Here is a 15,284-nt window from a genome sequence, read left to right as displayed (position 1 = left end):
TTGAATATCACTTTACTGTATTTGAACAATTTCTTTGAACACAACCATGGTTTAAATGAAACAACACATGTCATTTTCACACAGCTAGCAATCTATTAAACTTGGCAGTCCTCAGATAAAATCATTGGGTTTCCAGTGTTGAAGGATACATGTATTAGTTACAATTCAATAAGAGGTCTAATCCTAAAGAGATAAAGCAAAAATCATTATCATGCAATAAAGTTGTCATCTATTTAAGCCTCCGTTAGGTCATATTGTGTTTTTTATTTCAAAATGACAGGTCTTATCTTTTTGTTAAATAAACAGACCTTAATATCAATAAACCCATTGTTAGTTTTGGCAAAAAGCCCAAGATATATTCCCCAAGCGGAACTTTGTGATTGAATTCACAGTAATGTTTGAACAATCATTACATCCAGTGTAAAAATTTAAAGTAACACTTAATACAATGGAGATAAATAATTTATTTAACAAATCATACAGGGTACTTTGCTTTACTTTGACAGATTAAAAGAAGAAACCATAATATGACACTTAAAATTTCAAAGCATTATTAAAGGTCTGATATGTTGTTAGAATTATTAATGCCAATAGCTGCAAAACTGTGGCTCTATGAAAAAATTCAGAGTGAATCACATGAACAATTTGGCAATCTATGTGCACTTATAAAATGTGTGCTGTATTTGACTTACCATATCTAATTTCAAGATAAATCTACACAAAATTTTCCATAGAACTTCTATTTTCTATTGAATTTAAACAAAATATTTACACAGTTTAGTTATAAAATACAACATTTCTTTTCTGTTTAAACAAAATAAATATTTGGCACTGTTAAACTATACAAATGGCTTGGATATTTGTTCAAATTATTGCATGGTTAATACAACATGTTAACTTATATACAAATATGTATGATGAAAAAAATATTTCTTAATGTTAAAAGATCAAATACCGTTAATTCAATCATATTCAATTTTAACAAGGTTTGCCTGCATGCTCTTCAATACTTATTCCTTCTTGAAATAAAATAAAATATTTGATCAACTATTCAACTTTTATACAAATACAGTTTCCATCAAGGTACTCAAAAAAGGAAGATTTAAAAAAAAAATGTTTTATTCTTTAATTTTCAAGAATAAGAATAATTTGTAGCAATTCTTATTATTTAAGCAATTTTTAGGAGAATTAGCATAGTTTACAATAAAATTAAACCCAGTTAATATAACTACATGTATACATATTGAGCTTTGAGATCAACAGCAAAAAGTTTGGTTAAAATGGAATATAAAAAAATTGCACAGTTTTATACCTACTAGTACAATATCTAGTGAATGAAAGAAATAAGAGCAAGCTGTATCTTTTAAAATTTTAAAGTTTGCAAGGAAATATTAATCATCTAAAATTGTAAAATAGACTTTTACAATGAAATATACTTCCAAAACAAAAAATTATGCAGCTTGTTTTGTTTCAGTGCGTCAGAGACGTAATTTACCTGGTAAGAAACAACTTTGATTAAAAATACATTTTAAAATTTCATTTGACAAAAACAAATCAAAAATTGGATGTAGTTAAAAATTTCTTGAGATTTATTGCTATTACATGTATAACAGTTCCAAAGCCAGAACCCAAAGAAATAGTGTTTTCTCTGTGCTTATTCACAGCCTTGCATATGTTGGAACCACTTTAAAACATTGATAAACCACAAAAACATGTACATGCAGATTACAGAATTACAGAATATCATACAACAGTGGTAAAAATAATTGCTGACTTCAAGGATTGCATGAGAATTAAAAATGAGAAGGGAAAAAACCTGAGCATATAAACATTAATGAACAATTTTATCAAGACACAAAAAAGACAAATGTTGCTAAAAAAAAAAAATTGTACTCAAACTAATTTGCATTATATAAAATAACTACTATTTATTTGTTAAAATGTGATTTACTGTTACAAAAGATATTGCTAGAAAAGACCACACAAAAACTAAAATGACCCAGAAAGTGTGCTTAAAAGGGGAGGTAAATCTGTTGTTTAATGAGGAGATGGAAGGATCGGCTTTAACAGCTCTTCGTGAGACCAAGACTAAAGCAGCTGGAATGACGTACTGGATTCCTGCCCCAGCGTAAGACCCTGTTATTCCAACAAGAAACTCCACCTCGTCCGTTGCCAAGGCAATGATGATGGGAAGAAAGATGGCAGCCAAGGGAAAGACAATCCTGTCGACCCACCAAGAAAATGGTCGCTCTTCTCGATAAAACATGGTTTTTAAATTGTTCCTGAGTGTAATGGAGATAATTGGAAAACTTGTGCTTAGGGTAAAAACAGGGAAAAGAGCTAGGTAATATTGCAACACTGCTAGATTTGTGATTGGTTGTTTGACATCACATGGATCTGGAAGAAAGCTCAAGGTGTATATGTCCTTGGGTTGATGAAATGCGAATGCTCCCGTGAAAGACATCAAGGCGTAAAACAACAAAATTAAAACAAAGTCGACGAAAACCATTATAAAGAGTTTGCTCTTGTTCTTGATTGGCGTGACGAGGGATGGCAGTGAATGATGACACATAAAGGAGTACACACAGACTCCGAACAGATTGGGAATTCCCTCGAAGTTGGCCACTGTTGGATGTCCTTGGCCACCATTGTTAGCCAGCCTTATAATAGTTAACACAATCATGATCATAAATGCTGCAACAAAAAAAAACATTGTTTTGAGTCTTTACCCAAAATTTGCTATAGGAAAATTGAAACTTGGTTTGACATCAAAATAATAAATAATACATGTAGGATAAAGATCACTTTCAGTTTGCAAGATATTATTTTTGCATATACCTGGTGAGTTGAATTTACCGGTGAGAAAGATTTTCATGATTCACTGATCAGAAACTTTTTTAAATATCAAATTTTTGTGACAAGATTTCTTTGTAGAATGAATGATTAAAAAATGTCATGCATAAACAAAGTAACTAACAATATGTAAGATGTGTGTTTCTTCATCTTACCTAACCATCTGGTGACTGTAGTAAACAACTGGAGATACTTGGTTTTCTGGATATTGAAGAAGGTAAAGGGACCAAGGGCCACAGCAAACACGGCCTGTAAACAGGAAGCATGACTGTTATCTAACCATTTTAAAAAAAAAGTATTAATAATTCGCTATAATACAGGCATGCACACCATCAACTGTATTCGACCACATACATGTAACACCAGTACCAGTAATTTGGATTTACATTCTTTTATTAAAAAGCTTGCAGTGATAACTTAACCATAATAAATTTGGAGATTTGTATAAAACGTACTCACCACCATGATTCTGTACACGTCCGCTCTGTCCAGACTCGAGCTCTCCCAACAAGGGTCAGAGTTCTTCAAGGTCAAATTTTCACAGTCAACGCTTCCATTGCCACTATGTTTAAATGTGCTAAATATAAAAACTTCATTCATGAAATCCCAGTGAATACATTTTATATCTCTACATTTTGTATAAATATTCAATAACATAAATCATTTAGATATTAATTTTAATTGTTTGTTAGTTTATTCTGCAATCCATTTTATTTGTAACAAGTTTTACAATGAAAAATGTAGAATAGGCTTTGTCATTACTACATGTATATGCCCCATTAGTGCAAGAAATCAGCTTACATGTAAATGGAAATTAGCTTTTAAAGCAGTGATTAAAGTCACAGTCAAAGGGGCATAACTCTGGAAAACGTAAGTAGAGTGTATTTTATTTAATTGGGAAAACCAGCACCAAATATCTCTGCTTTTTAATTCATGCAGTGAAAAAATTTGCATGTAAAGTCAAATAATCTTTACTTTATTGTTTCTCCCTACCATAGAACATCCCGGAGAGATTTTGGGACTGCCACAGCATAAATAGCCAGGTCTCCATACAGGTACAGTACCATACACAGGTAGAATAAGACAACCCCCACTGTAAAAAAAAATTAAACACATATGTATATCTATAAACATCACCTATGATTGTAAGCTCTCTCTTTTTTGCTTCTTATATTAAACAATAACGGATACATTTTTGCGCAATTGATATTTTGTGAAACTGACTGCTAAATAAGCAGTTGTTGTCAGTGGGCAAAGTTCAATGTTTCGGGTTATTTCTCTTTAAACATAGTGTGTCTGGGCGAATTCAAGATGGGGTTAAACTGTTTGCAAGTGAAGAAAGGTGAAAAATACACATGTAAAAAGTACCCTGTATTTAGTATGTATGATAATTAACAAACCTTTATTGAAAAATAATTCTGCCATTTTTCCCTGCAAAAAAATAGGAAACAATTGATTCATTTGGTTAAAGAATTTGATAATATATACAGTAATACATGTACAATTTGAATTCAATTTCCATCCTAATAATATATTTTTTAATTAATTAAAACACACATTCCTTAGTATAAAAGTATACTGTTAATTTCTATTTAAATGCAAGAAATTAATATCTACATGAAACTGCAAGACACTCATTTAACAGATTCTTAAATTTTTCTGGTTGTAAACTGCAGGAAAAGGAATCACTATATCAAAAGTTCAGTGTTTATGATCATAATAGGTTCTCACAATGTTTCAATACAATACAACAGGATTATGGAAATAAGTGCCAAGTCTTGCGTAAAATATTTTTCAAGGTAGCAGATTCATGAAAAGGGTTTTGGGGATCATTATGCATGAAAATTACTGTGATCTTTGAATGACCACCTAAAAAAAAATATTTTAAGAAAATTGATGAAAAGGATTTTTGAGATTGCTCTGAATGCTCGCTGTTTTACATAAAAAATTAACTTACCAACTCCACCCTTTCTGTGATGTCAAACATGTCATCCCGATAATCTGCAATGGGACAAAGAGAATCCATCAAATTCAACAAAGAAATCACCCATCTATCTTCTACCCACAAACACACGCAAGGCATTTTCGATTCAGTATCGCTAAATTAAAGAGGAAAAAATTGGATGAATTTTTTAAAAAAAATTCCTCATCCATGCTTTTGATTTGATTCATGATTTACAGATACAGTCATACTTATTAAAACGGTACTGTTCATGGGAGCCATTTAATTTCTGTTTATATACCAAGTAAGGAGTGTAGGAAATTATGTAAGAGTTTTGTGAAATATACTGTATGCAGTTCTACATAAATTTTCAACTCCCACAGTTTAAGATACCTGCAAATCAACACTTGTAGTTACTATATGTAATTTACGTTAGGTTGTTAAAAAATTAATAATGAGTCTTCCACAGCAAACTCACAAACCAAACACCTGTTCCAATGTATTATTCCAAATATTAAATACATGTATCATACATAAAATACCCTAAATATTGAAAACTTGGATGTATACTGATATGATTTACATACTGGTAAATGATTATGAAAAACTGATTTTTTTTTGCAATCAAAGTCCAAATAAATTTAAATCTCCTTCATACACAAATATCTTATATAATATATTTTATAATATTTTCCAAATAACATAATCTCTAGCAAGAGTAAGCAATCATATCAAAGTAATTACATCTATAAAACAAAATCAAATTACCAGAAATTCCAAATAAATGATGTTCTTTTTTTATTATAGATAATTATTTTTATGAATATCCAATATTCAGTCTGAAATGAATTGGTCCTATATTTTCATTAATTCTTCACAATGAAATCCATTAACCTATGATTTTTTTAACCCTCCCCCTTTCATTAAAAAAAAAAGAGAGAGATTGCTAAAATTTTAATACTGTTTTCCCCAAATGAGTCTGACTAAATACACATAAATGTTATGTTAAAAGTTGTTTTTAAAAAATAAAGAACTCTTTTAAAAAAGTTATGAGAACCTAAATATTGCAAAGAAATCAGGTGAAATTTGTTCTATTCTATGTTTACTCATTCAAATCCAACCAGAAAGAACACAGGAAAGGGTCTATAGTATATAAATATTGAATGTGTTACCACCACATGTACAAGCTAGCTAGCACACACGACTTACTCTTAATAGTTGTTTTATCTACAAAGTAAGACATCTCAAACATAAAATACACAATTATCAAATCTAACGTGTGCTTGATATAAAAATTTATGGGGATCATTGACTTTTCATACAGCTTGCAAGTATTAAAAAGAAATTAAAGTTATTCAGGGTTAGAGATTCATCCAGCAGAACCATCTAAAAATTAGAAATAATCATGACTACCAGTATACAACTCTTTTACTTTAATTCTTAACCAGTTCTAAGTGCCCTTGAAATTGTGAATTTTTCTAAATATAAATAATATATAATCTTTACATTTCACCTTTTTATTAATAATTTCTTCCTTTTTTTTTGTGAACAGGAAAATTTGGCAAATTAAATCATGTTTTCTAGAAGGTTCCAACCATGTATTCTATAATTTTTAAAAGGAACATAATTTTTTCCACTTTAATTTAATTTTTCAATATATATATACATGTATACATGACATTATAATATATATGTACAGAACTCTGATTTTTTTGGTTTTCCATACCATCAAGATAAATTAAATAATAAAATTCCCTTTACGAAAGGTCAATAAAGATTTTTTTAAGACAGTGAATATTAAGGTACATGTATAACTATATGCATACCTCTTTCCTCACTCTTTAAAAGAGGGCTTTTCTCATCTAAATCTTCTTGAACAGTTGCTGAGTGTGCATTGGCTATTGCATCAACGGAATCTCCAATGTTAGCATGAATAGACTGTTGTCTCTGTTTACAAAATTGTATAAATTATCCAAATAATTCATCACCATATATACATACTGTGGAATCATTAGATTTCGTGGTGGCTCAATTTTCGTAGAATTCGTGGGTACCTCTTATCCACGATTTAACATCCTCCACGAATTAATAAATAGGGTAATAAAATCATATTTCCTTTGTAGGTTTTAGAGAAAATTGGCCCCCACAAAATTTAATGATTCCACAGTATACTATATTCATTCTTTAATCAATATGTCTTAAAGATTAGATACTGTAAATTCCTAATTAAACGCGAGGAATTAATATCCGCGTAAAATTGCGAGAAGCACATCTCGCAGATTTTAAATTCTTGCTTTCATTTTTCAGAGAGACTATTAGGGAATTTGATAAAAATTTGGTGTTCACAATTTTATATTCTTGCAATTTGATGCATAACAATAGAAACGGGGAATTGAGTACTTGCCTAGAATACACATCAGCATTTTGTCATTTGGTTAATCCTTTTTTTAAATTTCAATTTTTGAATTTTTGTCCATTCTGTATCCAATCAGAGCTTGCAATATATATGTATATCTTAGGCAAACAGAGTTTACCGATAAGGGACTATATATGATATGGGCCTGAAATGGCCCCCTAAAATAACATCATCATTTAACTGTAATTCTTTGTTTTCTTTGTTCAATTATTTATGTGATATTTTAACATAATGTTCATTTTGATTCAACTGCCCACAATTTAGAAATATGACATTGTAAAGACAACCTTTTCCCGCCATTTCTGCATTTTTAGCATAAAACAGCTTGTTTTCAAGCAGTTTTTCTTACAGAAAACATAGAGCGCATGCTTGAACAAAAAAAATATCTTAACTTAAGATGTATTAAGCCAAGGCTAATAAGTGACAAAAAAAATTTCCTTGTTCAACCATGCGCTCTATATTTCTCATTCATAAAAAGATAAGAAAAAATGTAAATTTTTGCCTGATTTTGATTGAATTATAGAAATAGCGTCACTTCTGACGTCATATACTGCCAGTGAGTGCAAAGAAATCAAATAAATAGGTGAAAAATATAACTTACATCAACTCTTCTAAAATATAACATAGCATTTTATTTTACCAGAAACACTTCTAAAAATGGCGAATTATCCAGGGGCCAAATTTAACTCATATCATATATTATAGTTCTTTATCAATATTTTTAGCAATAATGTTAGGGCAATAGTATCAAATTTGGCAAATTTACATTTTAGCATGTAGATCTTTTGTTAAAATTAACACCATACAAAGAATCATGAAGGTATGGGGTAAACAATACATGTAATTTAGAAGTACCGGGGTACATATTCAAGGTTTTTCTTTTATCAAATATTTCCATACCCAAATACTTTGACGGAGGCTGACTGCAAAAATCTGCATTCATAGTATTATTTTGAACAGATTTAAAAATATTGACAGATACATGTATTAAATATTTGATATTCTCATAAGCAACTTACACTGTACACAAAGTCTTCCTTTTTGTGTAAGAAAAGTGTGGCATTGGCTGTTGCCATGGTTTCCAGTACAAAAGTTACAGTCATGTAGCTGTAAGATTTATAATTTTACAGCATTAATGTATTTTATGTAACAAAAGTTACAGTCATGTAGCTGTAAGATTTATAATTTTACAGCATTAATGTATTTTATTGAGAAGATTAATAGCAGATTATCTCATGCAAAAAACAACAACAAAACAAAAGTTTGAATAATGCTCTATTATCCTCTTCATGTTCTTTTGTAATGTTCAGTTGTTCACAAGATTTTTCTGCAGGTTTGTTGTTTTTTTTAAAGTTTGCAATATCTTTTAAACACGAAAAAACATGTGCTTATAACTTTACTAAGTCAAACATACTGATATTTATTGAACAATTCAGATATTGCAAAACATTAATCATGTATAGATATAGAGGAGGGGTCGTTGGGGGGGGGGGGGGGGGGGGGTCAGGACCCATGGGGAAATTCATACTTATCAAATCTACATAATATATTTAACAAAAATAGGCCTCCTCACCCCCCACGAAAAATTACTTCATTAAACATGTACACTTCAGTTTTTTAGAAGTGTTTATTATTTATGACCTATTAAGGCTTTGTACAGTGAATGAACTTTATTATACAAGACACAAATCACATGAGCATGTGTGAACAATGGACTGTTTATGAAAGAAATGAGTGAGCAATAATCCTGAGTAAAAAAACAAAAACCCTTTTTAATGTGGATAAGATCCCACTTCAGAATAATTCTAGTTTGAACTAGCTAAAGCCTGTAAAGTGTATGTCAAATACCTATCAGGGTTTTCCCCTTCTGTATCTTGACCCTAATACCACCATTGCAAACCAATGCAAATGTGTGCAATCGTCTCCCATTTGGAGAGAGCTATATGTCTTGAGATAATGAGATTAACTATTTTAGCCAGTGTTTATTATACATATTTACATGTACCTGAATCCTGCAAGCAAAACGATGACAACGAGACTTAACATCCATCCTGCATTTTGGAAAGCCAAAGGCATTGTAAGTGCTCCTGTACCCACAATCAGGTTAAACAGGTACACAAATCCTACCTGTAAAAACAATAAAGATAATTCTATTATTGATCACTAATTAGAAAAATCACATCAAAATAAATGCTAAATAGGATGCTTACAAAAGGAACTGTTATATGCAAAATCTATTCCTATTTGGGGTAAAAGATAGAGTCCACTATGATTACAAGAATTAGTTACCTTTTGGAGATTGATATCTTAATGTGTATGATTTTACCAATTAAATACAAGCAATGATTTAACTTTGTCATCTTTTTTCTTCAATTCAGAAAAAAAGAGTAAAGGTGCCATAAAAATTGTAATTTGAACCTATATAAATAACAGTACATAAAATTCTTGAGATTTACATATTTCTTTCTTTGATGACCTGAACAATGCTTTATAATAATTATTTGTAAACTGTAATAGAGAGGAAAAAACACAATAAACCAGACAGGAACTTGCTTCTTATGACCAATTTATTATGTAAAATTTAATAATTCATTACACAGAGCTATCAAACATTTCTCTTTAAAACCAAAAAAAGTACAAATAGAGATTGAGATAATTTGGAATGATTATTTTTTAATAAATTTATCCTTTGGAGGATATCATTTAATAAGATTGAAAAAAAAAATTTTTTTGTCAAATGCAGCCCTTGATTGAACCCTGGACACTCTGATTCTCTAGTCATGTGGAATACAATTAGCTGCAGGTCTGTAGCTCCCGGTCTGAAATAAAATTCAATGAACGACCTTGGAGCTACAGTGCCACTCATTGAAAAAAATTGTATATTTATTGCGCACAAAAACATGTGCTAGTTTTGGACTGATTACTCTTATTTATATGCAACTTCTGTGAAAACAATTATTACCATTAAATTCTAATTCAATTTACTACTGATGTCGTCTCTTTACTTGTGTCAGACTTTCTCAGGAGCACCCTACCAGCCTCGGAAATCGAGAATGTAATTAAATTTACATAGAGAATGCAAGTCATCATTTTTACAAGAAACAAACTTCACAACTTCACTTTATGATGGTGTTTAAAAGATTATCAGAGGCAAATAAAGAGATGATATCAGTAGTAAATTCCATGGAGACTTTAATGGTACTAATTGTTTTCACAGATAAGATATTTTGTGCGCAATAAATACACAATTTTTTCAATGGGTGGCACTGCAGCTCCCAGATCGTCCATCCGAATTTTTTCAGACTAGGAGCTACAGACCTGCAGCTAGAATACAATGTATTATACTGGAAAAAGAAATGTCGTATAGTGTTGATTCATTCTTATATTTTTCTTGTATTACAGTTTCTTAGTTTCATGCACGGGCGCTTGTTTCATACAGGAGGTTTATTAACTATACAGTGTATAGCTAATAGACCTCCTGTATGAAACAAGCGCCTGTGGTTGATTAAAATTGATTTATTAACAGTGATCAAGTATTCATCAACTCGTGTGTAAACAGGTAAATACAACTCGTACAATGTGCAGAAATTGGTTGGCTTGCTGGATATACAATATAAATACTTACCGCCTTAGAATAGGATGCTCCAGCCTCCGTCAAGGTATTTCCGGCCATTCTTTACACTTGACTTTATCCAGCAGTGCTTAATTTCTAAACTGAACCGAATGAACAGAATACCACTATTTCTCCGTCATACTCCATTTTGTTGTCATGTGACACTAAAGTGGGACTAGCTATCCTAATAACCCGAATCACTGACGACACCCAAAAACCTGGATAACTTGAAATTGTATAAGATCTAATTAATACATTTATATGAGTATTGTGACATAATTTTCAGAAATTGAATGACTTGAAAATTAACTTCCTATTTCATGAGAAAGAGACACTATATATGTATACACATATAGTATAAATGTTTCCATGCCACATGTATTTTTTAAAAAAAATTTGCTTTATTTATTTTTTTCTTATCAATTTTAAAGTTTTCTTCTTATTTTTTTTTAATTCATTTTATTTTATTTTTATCACTACTCATTCATTTATTTATTTATTCATTCATTCATTTTTGCAGGAAATATAGGAGTAATTCTCCTATAGTAGTTTTTCCCCGAGGACTAATACATGTAGCTAACGTTATAAACTGGCTATCCACCGGGTATGAAACTGCTACTGTAAAGTGTGTTAAGAAATGATATGCAAATACATATATTTACATCTACCAAGCATAATTTTCTATATTTCTTACGGCAACTTATAGTTAATTCATAGCTCTATAGAAACAGCCAGACTGAAATCTGCACGCCCTATTTATCGATTGGTCGAAATCTACAGCGGCTGAAACTGACAAGATACTGACAGGACTGAAATTGACACGCCCTGTTTATCGATTGGTCTGAACCTACAGCGACCTTAGTAAAATCCCTGACTGCACGAAATAATCATGACGATGCCAGACTCAAAGTCTCACAGGAGACGATTTGGCTGTTTCTGTTAACTAACGTACTTTTGTACATTAACAGTAATTTAGTGAATTTTACTAACTTTTCCATAATCAGTTTATTAATTAGTTAAAGAAAGATGTTAATATAAATAATAAAATGCTTTCTTTGATGATTCGTGCGGGTTATGAAGGTAGCGATCATTGCAGGAAAAATTTACATATATGTATTTTTCCTGCAATGTCGCTACCTTCATATCCCGCATGAATCACCAAAGAAAGCATTTTATTGTTTAAGTATAGACATCATCTATTTATATGCATAATTGTGATGAAATTCACAAATAAGAATATTTAATTCTATAAAACCAACTATTGAACAGCTTCTGGGATACCAGTATATGGTCTAAAGTTATAAACTAACACGTTCGCTTGACGTTATGTTTACTTTTTGTACAAATTAACGTTATTTTACTATTTAATGGGCATTGTTTTCTGATTTTAGTCGTAAAAGAATTGAATTATAAGGAATAAATTTGATTTCTACGTATGTCATAAGAGTATAGCATAACATGGGACAGTTTGCGCTTTTTTATAAACCGGATTATAAAGCGTAATCTGTCCCAAGTTATGTTATTTCGTATAACATACGTAGAAATTAAACTCACTTTTTAAATATTCTTGAGATATTTCATTACTGATGAAGTTATATTACTTGCCTCAGAGATTTTTGAAATCACTTTCCTCAACTTCGGAAAGGGAGGTTTGCAAACGTACAGTTCTTGTGAATCAATCGTCGAATTTTCAACAACTTTGCACTTTGATATCCATAACAAAGGATCGAGATACGGAAGAATTTAAGTTTGTCACGTACTTTCCATCGAAACAAACACGAAAACCAACTCCAAGTTTGTATTTGTTTCCTTTCCTTTCATCCTTATGTTAAACAGCGCAGTCCATATTGTCGATAATTTGAAACCAATTTGGGATTTTACATTTTTTTTTCTGCTTAAGAAATGTCAAGTTACATTTCAACATTTCTCCTGCGATATCGAATTGCTTTGAAAATGTATAAATCACGTACGCAGCGCTGGTTTCATAAAAGAACCAAATCTCGTTTGCTGAATCAAAGTGTATGTGTGTATATATACACCTAATAAATATATTTGTACATGTATATTGTATCTTTTTATACATACATGTACTAGGTATTTCAAAACGATTTGGTAAACACAAGGACAATTCCTCCTAAACTAACTATATATCATATCCTGGTGTTAAAGATGCGGAGTGGGACTGGGGACCTATTCACAAATTGGTGTACGAGTTTTTCGTAAGAATTTGGTTATTCACAAAAAATTGTACGTTTGAATCTTTTAATTGTTTATTTGATGACGTCCTTTATAGAATGAAAAATGTGTGAATCGTGTAAAATTTCCGTTATCAAAAGCAACATTTCACTTCTATAAAACATTATTTGATCTTGATATGAAAAACAATAGTTTTACATAATATTCTTTTCAGAAACAGATAATTCTAATAAACACAATAAAAGTTTGTTTTATTAGATAATCAATCTAGATTTAAACAATGAAATGGGAACCGAGGGTATGTACTTTCAACAAAAGAAGAATTCTTTACACAGTAAAGATCATCACTGCAGATACTCGTATACTGTCACTTCGTTGATGAGACCTTGTCCCACATAGAGTTTGTTCTCCTCATCCACACACACCCCACGGGGGCGCTTCACCCCTTGTTTCTCTGTGAGAAGCACACACAAGAACTGACCGTCCTGATCCAGAATATGAAATGCATTGCTAATACTATCCGACACAAGGATGTGTCCAAGGATATCGGTACAGATTCCGCAAGGACAAAACTTAGACCACGGACCTGTGTAGGAGAACCTGTGTTGTCCCGATTTGTTCACCACTACTACAGCTTCTTTGTCATAGTCTGATGTACAGATATCACCATTGATGTTTTCTGTGATGTAGTTTGGATTCCTATAAAGTTCCTGTCCATCTTTGTCTCTCTGTATGTTCTGTATTTCCTCTCCTGTCTTGTTGTACCTGGTGACTTCAGCCTCTCCACTTTTTTTCATCCCCACCAGTATGTCCCCGTTAATGCGGGAGGAGTGTATGCTGATTAGTGTCCAGTCTCCTGTTTCAATGAATTTAGTAGTTTTATAATTATATGGTGTAGTTTTATTGATGAATTTGCTGTCTTTGTCTGTATAGATCAGATTCCCGTCCTGGGTAACTGTGTGGTAGCCTTCAAGTCTACCACTGGTTTGTATTTTCTTTAGTTGATTCCCCTGTAGATCTGCATGAACAAGATTACCTATCCAATCACTGACCCAGACGCTGTCCATTTTATCTAATGACATATGATGTGCACTGCCGACACCTGGTACTTTAAACTCCCTCATCTTGGTGACAGAGGACAGAGAGAGAGTTTGTTTATCTTTAGGTTTCAACTCTGTAGAGGTAGTTTCTGAGGGCTTTATTTCTCTGATCTCTGGTTTTATATCTGGAATAATTACTCTACCTAGTAGTTTAGTGACATCTTCCTTGCTGTATTGACCAGCTGTAAATACGGGAGAGACTGGTTTGGCAGTTTCTGGTATAGGTTGGATATTAAGGCGGTCAGCAAGCGAGAAAATGAGCGGATTGTTTTGAAGTTTAGTATAGGAAAGGTAGCCACTGAACTCTTTGACAAGCCCCTCAAGATAGGAGATGTAATCTTTGTATGTGTTGTCTTGGCTCTGAAGTTGCTCCATTAGTGACTCTTCCATTTTGTTGACTTTTTCTATATCTTCTGATGTCACTGTGTCTATGAGACTTTTAAGAGTTTCAGCTTCCAACTTAAGTGATTCTCTTATATTATCCATATTTGTTTTGATTTCTTTGGCATCATTTACAATATCTTTTTGTATATCTTGAGAAGTTGGGAGATCTATATCTTTTAAGGATTGATGAATTTTATAGATCTTGTCTAGGCAAAGAGTGAATCCCTCTGAATAAATTGTCTCTAAATCATTCAGGGCGTGTCTTCTGTGGTCTTGTATTGCACATTTAGAACATATGGGAACTTGACAGTCCTCACAGAGAATGTCTATATCTTTATTCGGATGATCTGTGCATTTCTCCACTGGAAGTTGTATTTTGTGTTGTCTTTAAGGGACCACTTCATGGTTCTTCATTGTGATAGCTAATGTTAAACTCAATTTCATTGGTTAATATTCCTGATGGTCCAATCAGTATCAGTCGTTCTCGAAGACATCAAAATGGCTGGCCCTGTCAGAAGTCTATGTGGTTGCAGAATAAAAGTTCAGTATGGAGAGTATTTAAGGAATTTTATCGGAGTTTTTGTATGTAAGTAGCGTGCATTTGATGTAAGATTTTAAAAGATTAGTGCGAATGTTTCTCGACTTGTTGCAATACTGCTGTTGTCAGAGGCAAAATCCCATCGTGAGCCCTGGACCGGTAAATGTCCGAGTAAAAATAAACTGGCGATTTCGAGAGAATTATGACGTATATCTCCGCTATTTTAAGACCCATCAACTTAA

The 15,284-nt window shown here is 31.8% G+C and overlaps 1 protein-coding gene across 2 annotated transcripts; it reads right to left on the bottom strand.

Annotated features, from left to right (window-relative positions):
* Positions 1-444: 444 nt before the first annotated feature.
* On the bottom strand, positions 445-11,036 carry LOC105343288 (transmembrane protein 104). 2 transcript variants are annotated; one of them, XM_011450596.4, is made up of 11 exons: positions 10,837-11,036; positions 9,217-9,338; positions 8,231-8,318; positions 6,622-6,742; positions 6,005-6,022; positions 4,811-4,854; positions 4,254-4,284; positions 3,847-3,946; positions 3,313-3,430; positions 3,009-3,102; positions 445-2,694 (listed from the first exon to the last, which is right to left on the bottom strand). In XM_011450596.4, exons 1-11 carry the CDS (start codon positions 10,882-10,884, stop codon positions 1,925-1,927), a joined length of 1,554 nt encoding a protein of 517 aa, XP_011448898.3. In that variant the 5' UTR covers positions 10,885-11,036; the 3' UTR covers positions 445-1,924. The 2 variants fall into 2 exon arrangements, with proteins under 2 accessions (XP_011448898.3, XP_011448907.3); XM_011450605.4 differs by lacking the exon at positions 6,005-6,022 and having other exon boundaries at positions 10,837-11,035.
* Between the last annotated feature and the right edge of the window lie 4,248 nt (positions 11,037-15,284).

Source organism: Magallana gigas, chromosome 7, assembly GCF_963853765.1.
Source record: "Magallana gigas chromosome 7, xbMagGiga1.1, whole genome shotgun sequence".
Classification (NCBI taxonomy): Eukaryota; Metazoa; Mollusca; class Bivalvia; order Ostreida; family Ostreidae; genus Magallana; species Magallana gigas.
This window is presented reverse-complemented; position numbering and strand designations above follow the sequence as displayed.

Excerpts from the sequence above, each read along its gene's own strand:
- LOC105343288 (XM_011450596.4), bottom strand. The coding sequence starts at position 10,884 with ATGGCCGGAAATACCTTGACGGAGGCTGGAGCATCCTATTCTAAGGCG. Across the intron at positions 4,285-4,810 it reads TCACAGAAAGGGTGGAGTTG|GGAAAAATGGCAGAATTATT; the intron begins GTAAGTTAATTT and ends ATTTTTTTGCAG. Across the intron at positions 3,431-3,846 it reads TCTCTCCGGGATGTTCTATG|CACATTTAAACATAGTGGCA; the intron begins GTAGGGAGAAAC and ends TTTTATATTTAG.